This window comes from Aythya ferina (assembly GCF_964211825.1).
Source record: "Aythya ferina genome assembly, chromosome: 2".
Classification (NCBI taxonomy): domain Eukaryota; kingdom Metazoa; phylum Chordata; class Aves; order Anseriformes; family Anatidae; genus Aythya; species Aythya ferina.
Genome location: NC_140297.1, coordinates 58,187,180 through 58,208,651, shown reverse-complemented (window position 1 = coordinate 58,208,651; position 21,472 = coordinate 58,187,180). Strand labels below are relative to the sequence as shown.

At 40.2% G+C, this 21,472-nt stretch overlaps 1 protein-coding gene across 8 annotated transcripts in view; it reads left to right on the top strand.

Annotated features, from left to right (window-relative positions):
* The window catches only part of HECW1 (HECT, C2 and WW domain containing E3 ubiquitin protein ligase 1), a 264,423-nt gene that overhangs the window by 71,299 nt on the left and 171,652 nt on the right, over positions 1-21,472 (top strand). For all 8 annotated transcript variants that reach the window (XM_084508692.1, XM_084508699.1, XM_084508697.1 and 5 more), the window contains one exon: positions 8,539-8,863. In XM_084508692.1, the coding sequence (XP_084364818.1) occupies positions 8,539-8,863 (325 nt within the window). The remainder of the gene's footprint in view (positions 1-8,538; positions 8,864-21,472) is intronic.

Sequence of the window (21,472 nt, the reverse complement as noted above, 5' to 3'; positions counted from 1 at the left end):
TTTTCTGCCACCCTTGGGTGTACTTTGCCCAGTTATGTTTTTCCTATAAAACCTTGCATCCTGAGAAGCTTATATACATGTCTTACTCCATCCCATCTGACTTAATATCCCTAACCCAGGATCCCAACAGCTGCAGTCTCCTTGTACAGGTGAAGAGAGGCGGAGCTGAATAATCTTGGCGAAAGCCTTACCTGGATCTCAGTCTTTTTCTGGAGAAGCCTGTCTCCTCCCTCTGCCTACACGGGAAGTCTTGGAAACCTACAGTCTGAAATGAGATGACTTAGGTACTTAGCTGAACTTGGGTGAGTCCAGGACACTGTGAGTGCTATTAAAGATACTGGTGTTTTGCATGGGGGAAGGACTGGAAGAACTGAAGCCGCTGGTTACAAAAATGCATCAGGTAAGTGGTCGTTATTGTGCTGTGCAGAACCTGAAGCAGGGCATCCATCTGGTCAGGGCTTCTCAGTACAAACAGCAGTTGCTCACTGTACAGAAGAGCAGCAACGTGTTCAGCCTGCAGAGGAGAGCCACCTCCTGTTCTTACCTCCTCCTGAGACCCCTTTGGAGTAAGTAGATCTCCTGGGAGACCAGCAAAGTCCAGCTGGACATGATGAACAGAGTGAGGAGACTTGAAATAAATTCGCTGACATGGGGGGCATGTGGGCTCTTTTGGACATCTCTCTGCTGAGAATGTTTCTTTAAACACCAGATCAAAGAAACTTTGATCTGTTTGTTGTTGCTTTTCTTAAAGTGATTGTTGCTTGTAAATATTATCCTTGGCTTTGAAAAGTTGAGAAGTGGAGATGTTTAGTCTTTGGCATCGCAGTCACCAGGACTGTATCTGTGAAGCTGGCGTTGATGGACATGAGAATGGATGTTAGGAGAGGGCTCGTTCTCCTACCAGCCAAATGCCTCATCTTGCACCTGGTGAGAGGCAGTCGCTGTGCTGCCTGTCTAGTACTGCAGCAGTGTAGCACCACTTCTGTGCCTGCTCCCGATGTTTAAAACCAAGCCAAAATACAGATTTCCTGTTCCGTGTGTCATAAAGTCCTAGCAAAGGTTAGCATTTTGGACTTCAGAGTTTTTGATAGTGGCATATGAGCAGATCGTCAGGTACTTTCTTTCATTTTGCAGTGTGAAAAGAACAGAGTGAAGCTATGCGGTATTATCATGGCTTCAAATGTTACTATACTGACCCTTTTATTATTTCCTTAAACTTATCTTTTTGTGTTTTTATATTCAGGCCATATTGCATGTTTACCTGTTGTCGTGTACAAGGATATATATATATTTTTAAATATTGGCAATGTTTTCAGACCTTTTTTTCTATAACGGGTAAGCCTGATGACTGTTTCTCATTCTTCACTGCGTCAAATTGCTGAGAAAGTATTTTTTTCATGCTACTGATTTCAGAGAAGTTAAGAATTCAGTTTTGTTCTTAGCTGCATTCTGTTGCAGAAACGTCCAAGTGCCTTCTGTAGTGAACTGTGGCTGGATTGTCACTGTGTCAATACCAACTTGTTGAATGCAACACTGTTAATTGCGCCTAGGGTGAGACATAAGTAGTCTACAATGTTCAAGCTTGGAGTGATCCCATCCAAACCCAGTGAAATGTCAGTTTTCCACAGAGGCTTGTTTTGTTTACACACTTTCAGGAGTGCAGATCTTAATTCTTGGAGTCATTTAATTAGAAATGTGATGTGCATGCCTTTCAGCATAATCTCTTGGGTTCACTAGTCAGCACTTTTTTCTTACTTATCCAGAAGGAGTAGAGAAAAAGCATCATTAACTGTTTTTCTTACTTTATCTGAACTCCAAGAATTTGCCTTCAATCATTATGCCCAATAGTCTAGCTCCTATCTGCTCGTGCCCACAAGATTGTTCATGTGCTCTCAGAAAATACGGACTGCTCTTAATTGCCAGGGGCAGTTGCTGTTGGATGCACTTTGTAGATGCTAAAAGTGTGTCTGATTACTGCTGCTAGCTTTTGCTGCCTTATCACTAATATGCCTGCATCGGGAATCAATCCCACACACCAGCACCAAACCTTGCCAGTCTGACCTCGAGGCCATCTCTTTCATTTTGATTCAAATTTTTGCAATGATTTGCACATCACTGAAGCAAAGTTAAATGCAAGAGGATGCATTAACATAGCAGTAAAGCTCGACTGGAAATGCGCAAAGGTCAGGAAATGGAAAAATGAACTCCCTATTAATGTCCTTTTGACCCACTGCAGATGTGTAATGGCTTTGATTTCCGATTAGTGTTTATTATAGGCATAAATAAATATATATACAGTGTGCCAAAGATGTGCAATATTAAGACAAATGCACTGAACATTTTTTGGTGTTAGTGTGGCGTGCATCCCTTTGAAACATTTGCAATCTCCTTCATTTCAGCCTTCCCAGGGGCAGCAGTGTCATCTGGACACTCTTTAAAACCTTTCAGGAAAAAAGGTTTTCATTAGACTCTGGGATCCTGTGACTCTGTCATGCTATTAAATGATTCATTTGGAGCTCTGAGAAACCACTCTTGTGCCTCACAAGTATAGGGTCCGATCCTGTAAAGTTATCTTGCTGTCCAAATTCTTTGGCTCTGTAGCAATCCCAAGGCTGATGATTTTCATGGTGGATGGCTGAACCATTTGCAGAGGATTTTGTACAGCTGCTTGCACTGTAAGACCTTGTTTACTGGATTTTGCTGCACTGTAAGCCATGCTTTACAAATATATATATGTATATATATTTGTGCTAACAGTTACACTAACAATTCTTCCAAAAGTCAAATGTCCAAAGGGATTTTTGCTCACGTGTTGAGAAAGAAATAAATAGCTGTGATAGGTGGGAGTAGTTGGGGGCAGTTATAATGGAAGCTGAAACTGTAACCTTGATTACAGCTTATTTAAATCTATATTTCTACTTAACCTTGCATTGCCTTGCACTTCATGTAGTTGATTGTAGTGCGTCCTCAGTGAAGGAAAATGCAAATGTTCTCTTTGTGGGTAATTTCCAGGGTGGATATCACATGCCCTGTTAAGAGAACCATCCCTAGGCAAACAGGAGGAAATCTGTGCATTTTTTTTACTTTTCTCTTGCTCAGAGTTTGTCAGAGGGAGAGTGTGCCTCCCCTGGAAGCTGCTGAGCACAAGGGACCTCCAGGGCTATGGGTGGTGGGGCAACAGACGGGGGAAGAGATTGAGGGCAGCAGCAGCAGCAGTGGAGATGGGAATGCTGCTGGGAAGAAGCAGACCCTACAGCACGTCTCTGGGGCTGTGAAAAGCAGGAGAGCATCACAGGGAAATATTTGTTTTCATTTTCTTGCTTTCACCCAGCCTTTTTACTCTTTGACCCAACAGAGCTGAGTTTTCTCTCTTGAAGAAGTTACTGGGGTTTAATTTGTGCTCTAATAAAAGTTTTATGTACTGAAAGCCCTTTTGGTAGGCTCACCTTGAAGTTGGTCTGCCTCGAAGCTTTGGCAGAGTCCCATCGCTTCCCCCCCGCTGTAGGTAGTGCTACGTTATTGCTTGTCTTTCTGGCTCAGTCTTGAGATTTTGCCCTGAGTGTTCACATGCAGGCCACGACTAGGTCTTTAAAATCTTTTTATGTTGTCTCTCAACCACCCAACTGAATCTTTCCTAGAAGCTGTTACTACCTTATATTTCTGCTAGTGCAATATCCTACTTGATACATGTAACCTTATCTTACTTAAAGCTGCTCAGAAGACTTCTGTCATAATTTATCTCTTTCACAAGGCTAGCCTAATTTTTTATCTCTCTTGATTCCTCTTTCTCTTTTACAAAATCATAAGCGTTTAGTTGTCATTTGTAGGGCTTATAAGGAGAACCTTTATCTCCCAATAAAAAAACAAGAGTCTGACTACACATCTGATTTTCCCATGATGTTAGACTTGGCTACAGTCCTGTTAAATTTTTGGACAAGTAAATGTGCTCTGTCTCAGGCTTTCCATCACAGAAAACTACCTCTCTATCTTTCTCAGTACTTGCCCTTGAAATTCTGGTTGCAGTGATGCCTGCAGACGTCTGTAAAGCTACATATCCCTCAATTTGAGCCCACTGTCATGCTGGCTATTGTCTCCTTGTTTCTTGTAACCTCCTCTTCTGCCAATACATCACAATAGTGATGAGTTGTATTTCAATCGTATAATATCTTCAGTATGGACAGTAAAAGTCTCTCCTACCACCATCCCGACTGCACAAATACCTCTCTGTCAACGCAGCTGTAGGAAGTAACTGGTTGTCAGTTTGGGTATCTAAAAGCCAGTTCTGAATCTCCTGAGCAGACAATAGAGCTGGATCCTTGCAGATGGTTAGCTGGGATCTGTCTCTGTATGGCTAAAGCATCATGTACCCTTCTGGCATGACGTAAAATAATACCAAGTAATATCACCTCCCCAGATGTGAAGCATTACATCTCTCCAGCAGAAGTTGCTGCATGGCAGCTCTGAATCCTTTGGAGAAATTCACTAGGAAGACGACCGATAATCTCAGAGAGGGAGATGGTACTAGTTTTTGGGGCAGTGAAGGAAAAGGCAGGGGTTGCAGCAACTTTGCTGCCCGGTGCCAAAAACCAGGCAACGAGAGAGGTGTGAGTGTGAAAGGGGGAGAATGTGGAAATAAAATCTGTGAACTGTTTTTCTCAGTATTTACTGATTATAGGTTCTCTATATGTGCATCTTTGAGATCTGTTTTCTTTACAATCAGATCTTGTCTGCTGCTTCCTTTTGACTGCACCCTTCTGCTAAAATTCATTCTTATCTGACATTTGTTTTGTCAGATGGGCTAAGTGATGTAAATAAGAGGCAAGGTCTGCCCACAGATAATTCTCCAGAAATGTCATTTTGAGTAGGACTTTTATATAGCTAGTTTTACTCTGCACATTGTTATTTTATGGCTAAATACTTGTTGCTGAGCTGTCTGGCTACAAAAGGGCTCTTTCTGATATCAAAAAGAAATGTGGTTACTAAATTAATTGGAGGAAATGCTAATTTACAAAGCTGATAGCAGTAGAAAACCTATTTGTTGTCCAACTGTGATGATTTTTTTTCGTGTTGTCCTTGACTGGATATTAATTTAACTCTACATTTCTTCTTAGTTCAGTAAACTAAAATTACTTATGGATGTCCTATCACATTACTATGCATTATGTTCATTCAAATGAGGAATGTCAAGAGAGAGAGACTTTTCAATCTGTTACTTCGGGTGTTGAACAAAAAGTAACTGGATTGCTGATATAACTGAAATACTGTCCATTCCTGTCACATTGTTCCCCCTGCACCAGATGAATTCAGAGGGAATAGCCAAGTAGCAGGACAGTCACCAAGGCAATATTGGCGTCCTTGATTTAGGACATGCTTGAGCTCACGTTGGACACATCATAGGTGTGTGATGTATCTAAATGTGGCAAGACAGGCCCTTTTAGGACAAAATCTGAAATATTGTTGTGTTGTGTTGTGTTTTTGGGGCAACATTTGGCCATCTTTTATTCTTGCTCTATAATGTACATTGTACACTCTTTATTAAAAATTAGGCTACAGCTAAGTGTATACAGTGTGCTTAGTGTACCTATGCCTCTAAGGAACAGAGGAAATAAATATGATCTCAACCCATCCCCCCCCTCCAAAAAAAAAAAAAAAGGTTCATTTTTGATGTGCTAGGTATATATGGTGGATCAGATTGCTTCCACAAGGAATAGAGAGGACCTCTTTATAATTTGTAAGCCATTTTACTGTGGTCGGGAATCAGGGCTTAGGGGCTGCGTGCACATTTTACAGGCAGATATTGTTGGAATTACATGAAAAACATTCAAAACTGTTAATCACACGTGGACTAACTATTTTTCCTAACCTTTTTTCTACTTATTCATACATCTGTGCATATATATTTTGATGACGTTATTGAATCCAGATAATTATGGCTCACTATATTGTCCTATTTGCTTGTTTTTTTTTTGTTGTTTGTTTGTTTTTTTGTTTGTTTGTTTTGTTTTGTTTTGCTTTTGTTTTTTTTGTTTTGTTTTTGTTTGTTTTTGTTTGTTTGTTTGTTGTTTTTTGTTTTGTTTTTGTTTTGTTTTGTTTTTCTGTTTGGGGATTTCCTTTTTTTAGATGATTTGTGTTGAATCAATGCTGGAAATAAGGGAGACAGATTTCTGGAGAATGTAACCTTCTGGATTACTTTCAGGCTTTGCTGTTCATGCCATTGACATCGATATACAAGCAAATGGGAACTTAGAGAATTCAAACATATTGATGAATATACCATTTTTCATTAAAATGGGTTAAAGTCATGCTGAAGGTGAAAAAGTCATGTTTGTTAATTCTGCTTTAATTTGAAAGTATGCAATTAATTAATACACTCTACCATTACCATTCAAAAATGGAAGTATCTGTAGAACCACTGTTCCCTGGAGTACTTTGTCACCAGAAATAAAAGGTCTGCCTTCGAACTGAAATACATGTACCTTGTGGGTAGCGCACTATGAGCAAAGGAAGCCATGTTAATGAGGCAGACCAATACAAGAAGAGTGGGCTTGAAATTCTTTATATTCCTATCTCACCATTACAAAACCAATAATAGTCTTGCCAGGTGCTGTTGTGACAGCATATACCTTCTTGACAAAGTGGCAGGAATTTCTATTGGTTTAAATTACTGCCTAGAGCCTGGTAGTTGTGCATGCACAGAAGTGCTTCCCAGTTTTAAATATGTACACAGCATACAATAAGTTTTTTTTTTTGTTTGTTAGTTTGTTTGTTTGTTTATGAAGATGATGCATTTTCTGTTTGCAGGGTGCACTGTTTTATATACTGTGGACTCTCTTTTTTTTTTTGTTTGTTTCAAACAGTGAATAAAAAAGAAAAAGCAAAAGTAGGATTAGGTGCATAACAAATGCATCTGATGTGAGCAGTGCATGCACTTCATTCCCCCCCAGACATGCTTCCTTCTGTTCCTCTATTTCTATTGCAACCTTTTGCATTGTTCGCTTCCATCGTGCCAGCATTCACTCTAAGGTGTGGCATCCCCACTGGAGCTATTTTTGCTATAAACCCAGTTTAATGCAGTAAGTGAGGATTTGGGTCATTGGATTGTAAGCGTTGTAGGGCACTTTCTGCGAAGTGACAGCATGTTCTAAGGGTAAAAACATGCCGGGTGAATTTTTTGCTCTCTCCGTACAGCTTTTGTGCAATGGAATTGTAGGACATAATAATAGGTGTCTTAATTATTCTGCAAAAATTGATATTATTTAATAAACAATACGTTTTGCTTTTTCAGGGCTGATTTTTCTCCTGTACTACCATAGTCTTAATAGATACCAGGGTTAAATGTCTGCTTGGCTGGACAAAAGAGCTAAGATTTTTCTTCCACTTAATTTGTTTGAGTTCAAAAGGATGATTTGACTTCTGGTCATGTGAAAAGCATTTCATAGCGTACTGGAAAGCTGTCTGGGTTTGTGTCTAACGGACTTGACAGCATGGTTGGCAACAGATGGATAATGGAAAACTAATGAATAATGAAAAGCCAAGTGATTGAAATAGCAGAGCTGCAGGGAGAGAAAAGGGAAAGCAGGGAAGAAAAATGGGAAAACAAACAGCACAGAAGTAAGCAATAACCAGTATTTTGATCAGTATCAAGGCAGGTCTTCACATCTAAATTAACCCATCATAACTTAAGCATTCTCCATCTGCCAACTCACAAGAACTCGTGCACCATGACGCATTTTGTACAAGTCACTCGGCTTGCCTCGAGGAAGGAGAGTAGGTTGGAATTTAAATAATTTTTCAACTGCTGACACGATGACTACTCTGCAGTAATCTCCTCCACTCCCATTAATTGTCCAGTATGTTCCCAAATCTCTGCCAGAGAGGGTGTGCATAGTATCTTTCACTCTCCTGCAAAAAACAAAGCAGGGCAATAGTATGAGAAGCTGTCAGCTCTGTGGAGACTCTGCAACACTCAGTTTGTATTTACAGTCCAGTGAAAATGTCTTTATTTTGGTATCAGGGACAACTCCGTTTTCATTGCTCGAACTCTTCAGACATGAAGCTCTTACTCATTGTTAACCACTCCACCAAATGGGATGGGTTCTCTGTGGCAAAAGATTCCTCTGCAAATGTAACAAGGATTACTAGGAAGATTGACTCCATGAGTCAAATATGGGAAGGCTACCTCCTGATGCTGAAAGAGAACTGCTCTCCATCTGATTGATAGTCGCAGTGTTGGTGTCTGGATACGCGTATTAACTTGGAGGAAGCTAGCTACTATTGATTCTCTCACACACTGCCGATTGCAGCTGGGCTCGGTGGTATAAGGCTTGCTTTTGCACTTCTTTTCGTGGTAAGAATTGAGGAGTAGAAGTTGAAGTAGCAGCCTCTGTTGCCTGCTGAACCTTTCTGTATCTCTTTTTTGCGGTGCCAGATGCTCTTTTCTTGCTTTCTCATTCCGATGCACTAATTTTCATAAGCTTTGACATCATTGAAACATGAATCATACTGTAAATACTATGCTTTCTTTTTTTTTCTTCACAGAATCTGTACCAAAACAGGTTCCTGGGCCTGGCAGCCATGGCGTCTCCATCAAGGAACTCACAAAATCGGCGCCGGTGCAAGGAGCCCCTCAGATACAGCTATAACCCTGACCAGTTCCATAACATGGACATCAGGAACAACTCCCACGAGACGGTCACTATTCCTAGGTCTACCAGTGACACGGACCTTGTCACTTCGGACAGCCGATCGACCCTGATGGTCAGCAGCTCCTACTACTCCATTGGGCACTCACAGGACCTAGTGATATACTGGGATATAAAGGAGGAAGTGGATGCAGGGGACTGGATTGGCATGTATCTCATTGGTAAGTCCCTCTTCCCCCTTCCCCTTTGGTCTTCTTGCTACTTTTTTTTAGTTGTAAGCATTAGAGTAATAAGAGATGATGGTAATTACAGGCTAATACAGATCCACTGAGTATAAGCTTTAAGTGGGTTTATATACAACAAGATTTCTTCTCCTCCTGAATTTCTAGTTGCAGTCCTGGCCCTGACTTTCTCTTCAACAGAGATATGAGAATCCTTTCTATCGACAGTTTATTGAAATTTCAAGACACTTTATTTTCAGCCATTTGGATTTTGTGGAAAATGCCTTCTATATAAAGAAAGCATAATGTTTTCAGGGTTTCCTCTCACAAGTCCTTGAGTAATCTGTGACAGATGAGAGGTTTTACAAGTCAAGAATATGAATCATTAAAAAACCCTGTGAAACAGAATGCCTTTCCTGTATAGCCAGAGGATATTTTGATATGAACAATAATAATTATAGACTGAGGCAGTCTGGAGTCCCAGATGACTTTTTCTTTTTTTTTTTTTTTTTTCTTTTGCACATTGGAAGCTGTATTCAGCCATTAGCATATTTTTGGCATCTCCATCTGTGTAAAGGCAGCCCTACAGAAAAGTAATAAGAAATGCTTTCAATGGACATTTACCTAATTGTTTCACTTCAATATAAAACAAGCATTTTGATCTGGTTTGGTTCCTATGGAAATGGTCCCACTGCCTAGACTGAAGTCTGCATTAACTCTTTTCCCTCTGGTAAGTTTTGAACATGGTAGATCAGTTTCAGTCACATTCCTCAGTGGATTAGAGGTCTTAAAATGTGAAGCTCTAAATGTTTTCTGAAAAACAGTGGCTTGGTAAAGAAGATGGACTCATATCAGTACATTTGAAAATTTATACAAATTTGTAATTTGTAAATTGTGCATTCTACAAGGGAAATATTGGTGAAATGCTGCCGGTACCTGTTTAGATAAGCGTGCTTAGCCCTTAGCAGATATTTCAGTTCAGTGTTTTCAGATATTTCAGTTCAGTGTTTCAGTTCAAATCTCAGGTGTTTCAGTTCAGTGTTTTGCCTTGCCTAGTCAGCAAGCCAAACAAAACCAGGTAAAGCATAAGAGGTTGTGAGGGGCTTTTGGAGCAATCGTAGGGAGTGAAAGTGTTGGTTGGGTGCTTTAGTGGATAAGATCAGAAGGGTCGGCATCGTGTGCTGAGGATGTGGGGAACACAGGTGTTGGCAGGGTAGGGGATACAAGAATGAGCTGGATGGGAGGTCAGAGAGTGCAGAGGAGCCCTGGTTGGCATAGTGGTAGGCACTGGAAAAGGAGTTCGGTCTATTTATGTGACTTGGAGAAGGGGAGGATGAGGATGGCTGTGGAAAAGAGCGTGGGGTGCAGGAAGCCAGGCTTCAATACTTTGTCCTGTGAGTAACCTCATAAAATACCCTGTTTTGAAAATAAAGGTAGGCTTCTGGAATTTAAAATATTTTAGGAAAACAAAACAGACAAAAAAGAAAAAAATAGAGACTGAATTCAAAACAGATGCACTGAAAGCAGTTTGGTTTGTTGGCCTTAATAATTACTTGTGTTTACAGTTAGGATTGCCTTTGACTGTTTTATTTGAACAGATGAGAAGGCTGCCATTTCTAGGCATTATGGAATACTCTATGCCTATTCTGCAGCAGTGCAGACAACTCATGAAGGACTACCTTGCTTCAGTAAAAACAGGCAAAAGCATCACTTCTGGTGGTCTGCTGTAAACAGAATGTCCACAGAGCTGTTGCATATTGGATGAACTCATTCAGCCAGGTTTCATAGCTCAGACGTTGTATCAAGGGCTATAAGGATATATCCTGTATTTCTTTGATAGGTAACCTGCACACACAGGAGATTAGCTGGGAGTGAAAAATCCTCCCTGCTATGCCTCTGTAATTTACCTTATCAACCAGGGTGTTGCTCAAGACACCCCAATAAATTAGAATTAGAATAAATTAGAAGTATAAATTGTGAAATACATCCTTGCCCCTGCTGGCTGAATGTTTGGTATTAAAGGAAATAATCAGTGATTCATTCTGACACATACTGCTGCCAAATGAAAAATGATTAGTGTGTCCAGTCTCCAAGAAACAGTTGGCCCTTGATGTCTTTGGAAGTGTTTTGTCTCTGTCCTCTCAGGTTCCTAATCTAAGTAGCCAGGGTAATAGCAGGCAGCAGCACCCATCAGTCCTTTCTCACTTCCCTTCCAAAACCTGACGTGAGGTGAGATTATTTTTTTTGGTTCCCGTAAAGCAACAACCTGGGAGAGTGTGAAGTTCACATGCTTTTCTTTTTTTTTGTACTGGTTTTAACGTGGAAAAAAATTTGGAGACTAAGAAGGTGACTGGTGCAATGGCTGTATCTACATTAATGACATGGAGCAAACCTTGAGGAACAGGTTTTCAGAAGCAAACAGCTGCTGAACTCATTTTGGAGGGCTTGGCTTTCAAGCAGTTCCAGTCTGGCTGACAGAGCGCCCTTGGATAGCTGTAGGGCACCTTTCAGTTCAGATCCACCAGGAGAGAATTGAGATTTTGTGCCTGAAGATCACCGCACAGTGTGAACCGAAGTAGGGACAGTTGGAAAGGGTCATTCCAAAAGCACACTTCTGTCCTGAAATAAAACACTCTGTTCAACATTTGTGATAAATCCACAGGAATGGGAGATCCAGACATCCTAATGGGTTGGATTTGTGTGTGCGCTTGCACAGATTTCCCTAGTCTGCACTCCTGATTAGGGAGGAAACGTTTCTGGCCTTGTGGATCTGACCTTCACGATGTAAACTGATATATGACTATGTTTTGAATTAGCAGCCAGCCAGACTGGAACAAGAGAACCAAAGAAAGTATGAGCTTTTCCCAGTCTACTCAATAGGGGATTAATGTTGGAGCCTATTATTACCACTTGCGCGGCAACACTGTTAACTATTGCAGTGCTGCTGGTCATACCAGTGTTTGTCTCAAAGCCAGCTCTCTGTTACAGTCCAATCCTTTTTGTGATTATTTTGGGTTTGTGAGATTTGACCAGAAAGGTTTGAATGTAGCAATGCTTTATTATTGTGGTGAAAGCACACAAACCATGAAAACATGGAGAAATCATTTGTGTCCTTGCGGTATCAGGAGTGTGGTGTTGGTTTTTCTATAAAACTCAATGCAGGAGCATGAGAGTTATTATTTATTATTTGTCTTGTGAGAGCTTCTGAGCATCTGTGGAAGGGGCTATACGAAGCAGAACAGAAGGCAGTTCCCACCTCAGAGGAGTTTAGTCACTGCTGTTGTAGTATTCTAGGAAATATCTCCAAATAATCTTATATGAGTGTTGACTTTGAAATGCATAAAAATAAATCTGCTCTTGCCACTACCATCACTAAAATTTTAATGATACCTAATAAACTGCAAGCTTCAGAACAAAGATGTTCCAAGTCTGAGGAAATACAGCTGTTATAGAAGGCTTCCAGAAGAAAAAGAGCACAAATGGTATAGATCAGATGTTTTGATACAGAAACCATAGCGCATTTTGGGATGTTATTCAAAGCTTAAGGCTGTCTGAAGAAGAAGTAAGGGAATTTAAATTCCCCTCCATTTAGGGAAATTCTGGCTGCTTGTGGCGCAGTTGCTTTTATCGAAAATGAAGGTATCTTTTATTCTCCCCTTCAATCCATGTGCAGATTCATAAGGATGTCCAAAAGGGAAACAAGCTTTGCAGGAGCAGGTAAAAGCTGGATTTAGAGCTGATTCTTAGTGTTTGTTCATGGTCTTAGGAAATGGACTAGGTAACCAGTCAGTCTCACATAAAAGTCTAAAAAATGGTGTCTGTGTATCTCATGCCAAAAATATTATTGATTGTATCTACACTGTAGCTGTGTGAAAACATTCATACACACCTACCTGAATTTGTTGAAGTGCCATAGAAAAACTGGTTGAAAAGAGTTTAATAAATGTTGACTCTTTTAAAATATAGGTGCTGTTACTTCAATGCATTTTAAGAATAGCCATGGTAAAATGACAAAAAAATATGAGAATTTGAAGGACAAGCCTTTCTGGGTGTTTAAGACATCGTGCCTTCAGGAGTAGGAGTTACATTTCATGCCTGCCAAACTAGAACTCTGGAGATGATTTAACTTCCCCTTATAGTATATAGTATATCATTATACTACATACTATATCAGCTCCAAGCTATGCAAAAAAAATCTAAATTCTGTGACAACTCACCTGAGGTGTGCATGTGCTGTCCCTCAAGAGAATTATAACACTTTGAATATCGACAGTCTTTCAGAATAATCAAAAATTCATGTAAACACTCAAAAAAAAGAGTTATTTGAGGAATTTGAACATGATAACACAGCTTTGTTTCTATTTAAAAATCTCTGGATTTTTATGAGCTTTCTTTGCAAAAAAGCTACAGGTAAAGAAAACACACACTGAAGAAAAGGTGAAATGAAAACAAAGGTTTGAATAGTGAAGATAGTGTATTTATAGTCTTTTTTTAAAAAACAAAAAACAAAACAAAACAAAAAAACAAAACAAAAAAAACACCATCGTTTAGTAGCTACTGTGAGACAGATGGAATATTTGCAGTTATTTATCTCAGTTTTCTCTTCTTCTGTTATCTCGTTTGCTATTACTATTTGCTCCAGTATGAAGCCTCTTAGATAAATTAATATGGACTGCTGGCAGCTCCTCTAGATAAAGAGCTATCTTATAATTACTGCAGTAGCATTTTAGCTGCTACTAGATTTCACTTCTGTCATCATCTCCATATCTGATGTAGAGTAGCTAATGAGAAACGTTTAAACCAGACTTGGAAAGAATCATTTGCTCCAGTGTCTGTGCACACTGATGGCAGGAATTTATCAGTGCTGATGTTGCACTCTTCTTACCAGTATGCAATAAACTCTTTTCCTTTTGACATTTCCTTGTGGGAAAGCAAAACATTATTAAAGGCTGTTTATTAAATGTTTCTTTGTACGCAAATCTTGTAGGGTCCAGTTTCCTGCCTTTCTTTGTTTTTTTTGACAGAGGAGTAGTTCTCAAATTTATAGAAGTAAGAATGCCTTGACCTAATTAGTGACTGAAGTTTAGCTTTAAAACAGCACGTTTTGGTCCTCTGCTTTAGCCAGTGATGTTATTTCTCTCTCCAAAAGGCAATTTTCAGCATAATCCAACAAACCTCATTACTGAAGCAAATGGAAAGAGCCCCATATTCTTCCTGCAGTCCGGCTTGGATCAGGGCTTGTTTGTACAGCTATTTCACCAGACGAGCAGCACGTACAAGCAGAATGTCACATGCGGCCAGCAGAGATGGAAAATGTTAGAAATGGCAATGTGCTGGGACTTGTGGGTCCCTGCATTACAGCTCTAATCTCTGACTTTGGTTTTCTGTGCATTTGGTCTGCTTGCTCCACCTCTCTGCCTTAGAAATATTGGTAAAACAAAGCCCTTCACAATGTGCCCACTTAGAGGACAGTGATTTTTGTTGATGTTTGAATTTTATGTTTTGGGGTTAACCATCTTTCTAATCCTTCAATGACCCCAAATCATAACATTCTCTTCTTTAGGACTTCTCCTCGGTGGGTCATCTTGTGGTTGGTCTCTCTCTGGGCTGGGGATAGCAGCCGTGCCTTGCTGTGGTCACATCAGCAAGTTACGTGTTGTACAACACCTGCAGTTCTGCTCTCTCTGTGAAACGTCAACAGAGGTGCCCGGCGGCCACACAGCTTTCACCAAGCACAGCACTATTTGTTTCAGGAAAAAAAAGTATTAGAGGAGCAAACCTGCCACACAAAAAGGACAGTAGAAAAGCTACACAAATGCTGAGTAGAGGAGGTCTTAGCTATCAGAGGCCTTGGCAGGTACATTACTGCAGCAGTATCTGTTCTTTGTTCCCACCTGGCTGCTCTGGGATCTGGTGGGAGTGACTTGTCATTTCAGGCTGAGTCACTTTTTTGTATTTCTCAGTTCTGTATCTAGTGGACCACTTGTGCTACACAAAACCAGGATACACCATTTCCAGACCTACCGACTGTGGCACTTACAGTTAGCTTTTGCCTCAGTTTCACCTCTTCAGATCTTTGAATATTAGGCTACAGATACAGCTTTGGACCCATTCTCCCTTTCAGTGCTTCCAAGGTTTGTGTCTGTCATTTATGTACTGCTAACCTTATTAGTAGCAATGTACCAACAAGCTCTTTCTATAAAGGGATTAGTGCAGTGGTATAGTGCTTTATGGCATGGTCATAAATCCACAGTAGTAATGTTAAAGAAACCTGTAGGTTGCCAGTTCTTTTCCTTTCTGTATATTAAATATGTGGTAGAGAGGCTTTTACTGTGTGCCAAAAGATTCCCATTTTCTTTTAGCATTTCTCCAGGAAATAACAACTGTGGTATTATGAAATTTTCCAGGTAAGCTTGCAGAAGAGTTTTCTGCTTCAGTTGTCATCTTGAATATCTGGAGAGGAAAACAATGCAGGCAAGGAGTACGGCAGCCTCATGCCTCCTCTGTGATTTGCAGCACCCTTACGCCCTTGGATAAAACTACTTCTGTGCTGTGGGGCCCATATTGCTGTATAGACCAAGCTGGTAATGAGGACAGTAATGATCATCTACTAAAGCATTTTGAGGAAATCAGACCGTGGGGGGATACTGGTGCACAAAAAGCCAGCTTATGGCCTCAATTCCTCAAAAATAAAAAAGTAATCCACGGAGCAAGTTAAGATGTTGACTGGGTAGACTCAATCATAGCATTAACAGTGGACAGCACAAATGTAACTCTTGGCAGGATGCAGCTTAGCCCAAAAAGATGTGTTCTCTGTGGGTTGTCAAGCTAGCCATGTGGCTATGTGCATTTTGAAGGTTCAGCATGTGTTTTGCTTAGTTTTCTAAATCAAACTACATCATTCTTCTCACTCCTTGTTGTTTATAACACTTCAATGCAATGTTCATAATATTTGAATATTCTCATGCTGTCCTTCACAACTCCTGTAACGACTGTCTATGCATTCAGCTTTCCTAATCTTTTCTTATCCTCTGATCTCTCCAGCCCTAAAGACATTTTTTCTTCGCTGAAGATCTTCTACTTTGTGATAAGCTTATAATTGAATGCCATTTTTTCAGATAAAATTGCTTCAGACTCTCAAGAGATTCTTTATCAATAGTACTTCTGTGCCAACACCTGAGTTGTGTGGGCTTTTCCTTTTTTTGCTGCTGTATCAGATCACAAACTCCTGTTTAATTTGCTGTCTGCTGTTACATCTTTCAACATTATTTTAAGTCCATTTTTCAAGTACTGCAAATTATTTCTCCCCATTATTTAATGAACATTGTTACCATGCACAAGTGTCATTCTTGTTCACATTTCAGATCTCCCTATGTCCCTTTATATCATGTCTTTATACTGCCTTGGGCATGCAACATCCCTTATTTTAGTATCTTCAATAAATTTTCATGGATTCACTGTTTTACCCTTGTCCACATTTTCCAAATTGTACTGTAATCATTGGGAAGGGAAGGCTTCCACTGATTGCAAGAACTTTGGACTGAATATTATCTTAAAAACAAACAAAACCAACAACAACAACAAAAAGCTCTTTCATGTTGTACCTCACCAAACATTGCATTTTTTCTGATTTCAGTATGCACAGAGGCAGTCGTTGTTTGGATTCCTTTCTCCCATCTTCACTTGTGCATGCAAAGACAAATGTCATTAATTGTGGAGAAATATGTGCAATGCATACCTAAAGTATAGCTGTAGCTGTACAAAAAGACAGATGTGTCCCATCTGCCACAGTGGTGAGAAGAAATCTGGAAGCACCGGAACTTTACCAAACTGTTTTTGCTCAGCCCCACCTCAGCTCTTTGCTTTCTTCATTCCATTCACGTTTTGTGGTCTGTGGGTTTTTGGTAGATTTGTAGGTTACTGGAGAGAACCGGATAGGAGGTAGGTTGTGCTGGAGCACGGATCCCAAACACCTCAGGGATACCGTGGGAGAACAGTAGTCAGCAGTTCCTCTATTAGCTGGAGGCTCCCCTATTACAGGGAAGGAGGGAGAAGTCCCTCAGGTGACAGAATTCAAACTCTCTGTGGGATACTGTCAAGTGCAAGGAAGGCAGGACAGTGAGGAAGGGCTTGATCCACAGTTCATCCACAGCCTTTTGAAAACCTCCATCACACCAAAAATGTAATATCATCTTGACAACTGGCAGTCTTGTGTTCCCTTTTTTTATTGATATCAGTACTGCAAAAGATCAGAGTATCTCCCAGCAGTAAATTGGAGGCTACTGATGTGCTAGAGGTAATGTCACATATGATAATGTCAGAAATGGTTCCAAAAGTAAGCCAGATGTTCAAAGGTAAGAGTGTTTTGCTGAAAGTTGCAACTCCTTGATTTGGGGAGTGGATGCAGGTGTCCTTTGGGTTTCGTGTGTCTCTTTCTGCTTTTTGAACCAAGAAAAGTTGCACCTTTGCCAAATATCTTTCCCCATTTTATTATGGTTTATGCTTTTTGTCTTGTTTTTCCTCTCTTTTCTACTCTCCACTCATTGTTCACATTTTCTACCTCCCATTTTACCACCCACCCAGCTAAAGAAAAATAATTTTTGTGATATTAAAATAGAACCACTCGTGTACTTAAAGCACATACACAGCTGTTAGATCAAGGGCTGAGTTTTCAGCACCAATGAAGGATTAGATCCTTGTTTTCCAGAACTCTTCTCCCTAAGAAATTACAGGAGGATGGCTTCTAGCTGTAAATTGCGGTATATTTGCTGTCCCTTTGTGACGTTAATGTACCTTCACCAAAGATGCTGTGAATTGAGATACGACAAGACAATGTGTAGTTTGAAATGAGAGGAGCAATTCCTTCAGGCTGAATTTTGCACAAACTGTGCTTATCAAAGCAGTGTTGTATTCACGTCTTACTCAAATAGAAAGGTGGCAGAAATTGGCAAATGAATTAACAGTGAATTTTTGATCCATATTAGAGTTGGATCCATAGCTGTTGAGGCAAGTGGAAACATTCCTATTGACTTTTATAACGATAGCCATTATTTGTGATTTTCTACTGTGGTATCTTTGTAAATAAGAAATTTGTCATCATTTTATGTTCACCTTCAAATGATAAATTGGGTGGCAGGAGAATAAACATCAGAAATAGAAAACTTATCCATGGCATGCACTTAGATTATCTGGCAAAATAGTTTCATTTTTTTTGATATTCTGTGCTTTATAATGCCCCTTTCCTGCAATTTTCCATGCAAATCGCAAAACAGATCAACTGGAGCTAGATCTTTTTGTCCAGAAAACAATTTTAAGAGTATTTTCCTGACTACATTCAGATGTCATTGTAGTACAGACATACATATTGACCAAAAGCACTTTTAAATTTCAAGCTAAAGCAAATTTGTTCAACTAAAGACGATAAATCCTTCTGTGATTTCAGCAGTACAGCATTTCTTATTCATAAGGGATGAAGACATGAAGTTTAGCTTCTAGTTTTATGCTATAATTGCACAAAGTTTATAGAAAACACATGTTGTAATATGCAGTGCTAAACCAAACTAATGATGGATAAGAGACTGTAATACTGTAGTAAGTTCAGGAACCTGTCTAATGTTGTGCTCCTCTCTCATGTTAGGTATTTGTTTCTTTGAATGTAGCCCAGATATTTTAAGTTCTGTAGTTACTATTCTTGAAGAACATGGAAAGATAGATCATATTTATCAGCAAAACACTGTTTGGGAAGGGGCATTGTTTCTTCTTTTCCTCCCTCTTAACCCAAACTGACCAAAAGGGTGACCAAAAGGGTCACTCTGCTGTTTGTAATATGTATGTCAGTCCTTCTGAGGAAGAGGTACGAACTGTGTTCCTCTGGGGTAATTTCAGACAAGCTTTCAAATACTGAGATCCTGTCTGTTTAGTGTAGGCTGCTGACAGAGACTGAAGTTCTTAAAATATTTTTACAGACCTTTTTGCGGGGTGGCCTTTATCAACATTTTCCCTAATTCGTCTGAAGAACAGCATGCTTTTTGTCCATTTGTTACTGCTTTTCATCGGAAAGATAGCTTTCTTTGGTGATGGCTCTTTATCTCTCTATAGATAGTGCTTGTAAAGTATGTGGGGATCTCTCAGCATGGAAGTGACAGTGCAGAATATTTCTAGTGGTAAATGGCTGTGCTTGGAGGTATTTGGTTCAGTAAGGACAAGCAGTCTGTCAGAGTCTTTACTGGTTCCCAAGCTCTTGCTAATATTTGCCTCTGGGGTGCCTTGGTCCCTCTAGCTGCTTCTCAGGCCCCTGCAGCCCAGTGCGTGCTCATTCATCACCTTCCCCTTTTTCCTCCAGGGACGTGCGAGGTGCCGGAGGCCAGCTGCCTCTGCTCCTACCCCAGCACAGCTTTGTGGGTCTGCAGCCACTTCCCCTGCTCCGTGATAGCACCTTCTGCCAGCTCCCCCACCAGCCTGACTCAGCTGCCACGCAGTCCCCGTCTCCAGCTGATGTTCAAAGGGCAGTGCATCCCGAATGCTCCTTCACTTGGCAGTTTTCTAAATTAGCTCCCAGTTTTCCATCTGGGGAAATGCAGCCTCAGATCTGAGGGTGATTGCAAAATGTTTGCTTTTGGTCAAGTGGGCCCGAACCCAGGCTGTGCAGTGGGGATTGCCAGCTAAGCAGAGAGCTAGTGTAAATGTTAATCTTATTTCAGAAATAGAGGGAGGGAGATGCATTACAATGCCTCATTGGAAAAATGTCAAAAGCCATTAGCTGCTGGCTGAAATATATGAAAGGGAGCAGCGGTAGCTGTGTGCTTCATTTTGTGTAGAGGTGAAATGAAGCATTTCACCATTTACCTTAGGGTATTAAGGTACAACATGTTTTTAAGCTCTGTTCCTTTGTTATAGGAATTATTGCTAGAAATGCAAAGTATTTTTTTCCTTTGCACGTACCTTTTTTCTATTTAAGATACCCTATTATCTCTGCACTTATATATGGTGGGTTGTTGATATATATACACATATATACACACAAGCACATACATGTATACACAGTACAGTAAACAGCTGTGTATTTCACATGCACAATTTTATTACTCAATATGCTACATATACAGTGTCAACCTCTGGGGAATAGCAGGTCTGGATTAGTATCACCTGCCAACTAAATCAGGTCGATAGGAGGTATTCATACGTTCCATCCTCCTGAACAGTTTCAACTACTGCTATTTTTTCCTTGATAGGGGATATTCCTTTGTCTTTTATCTTTCAAAGATGCATCCCTTGAAAACATGAAAAAGAAAGATTTCCTGTTTGGACCTGTATGTATTTTTAGACCTAAATTTTGTCTGGCTTAAGAATCCCAACTGTCTTAAATTTCTGTTTAACTAAAAATAAGCTTTATTTCTTTGGAAAGAGGAGATACCTAGCTTTTCAAAAGATACAGGCAGGGCTTACATCTGGTTGTGAGAAGGACCTACTTACTGGATTTCTAAGCCATGAGATTTGTAAATATGTTTTGTTTGTATTATAAATTTATCTCATCCTTACTCTGATCATTTACGCTTCAGTTAACAAGCTTCTTTATTTTGTAAGAGCTAAAAGTAACAGGACCAAGATACTTTTTTTGGTTTCTTTTCTTGTAATCTACACAAAATGGGTAGTGTTGGAGAGTAGTAATCAATGACTCTACTGTTCCTACTTGGGGTGACCTGCGTATTTCAGACTGTGGGAAACTCATTGTAAGACATCCTTTCTGCTACCCAAGCCTGTATTTTTGTTGCTGTCTGTAAACTGTGAGTGCATGACTAACTCTGTCTGTATCCCTTCCCTGACATGCTGTGTGACCTGACCTTTTGCTTTGGACACTGTTTCTGTACACTCCCATCTCCTAGCAGGAGACAGCGTGCAGATGTTGCTTGGTGAGAACAGTTGGTTCTGTCTTTCCCATATTCTCACCTGTCAGCTCTAACTGTAGACCAACCTGCTTCTTCCTTTCCTTCATTCTCCTTCTACCTTGAACATGTAGATGGAGAGCGGTCTTTTTTCTTAGCTTGCTTTGCCAGGCGTTCTGGCTGTTTTCTACAAAAAGAAGGAGAGGACTTTCCACAGTCATCCCTGCTGGCTCAGCCTGTAATACAAATGTGATTTGGTTCGGGTATGGGCAGATGCTGACATCTCAGTCAAATTAGAGAGATTGTGTGACACAGAGCTCGTACTGCCATTATGCCAGCTGTGGGAAGCAGACAACAACCCATCCAGTGTTCGAGCCAGCTGGCCCCAACAGATAGTACGTATGAATACAGCATTTTAAATCTGATTCTGGGATCTCTTGTGCTGCTAAACTCTGGCCTAAAATGTCTGTGATTTATTAAGCAAAGCCACCCAGTTTAGCTCGGCTAACCCTTCTTAAGCAACACGGTATTTTGTAAACAGTATATCTTGAAAAACAGTAATTATCTATGCATCTTAATCACATGGCAGGTGTTGGAGCATCTCCAGCAGCTTCCAGAGCCTAAATATGACAAATAAACGTCACGAGAGATGAAACTGGAGAGCAGCAAGACTGAGCTGAGGGATGTCCTCTGTATGCAGTCAGTTTCAAAGCTCCAACTCAGCACA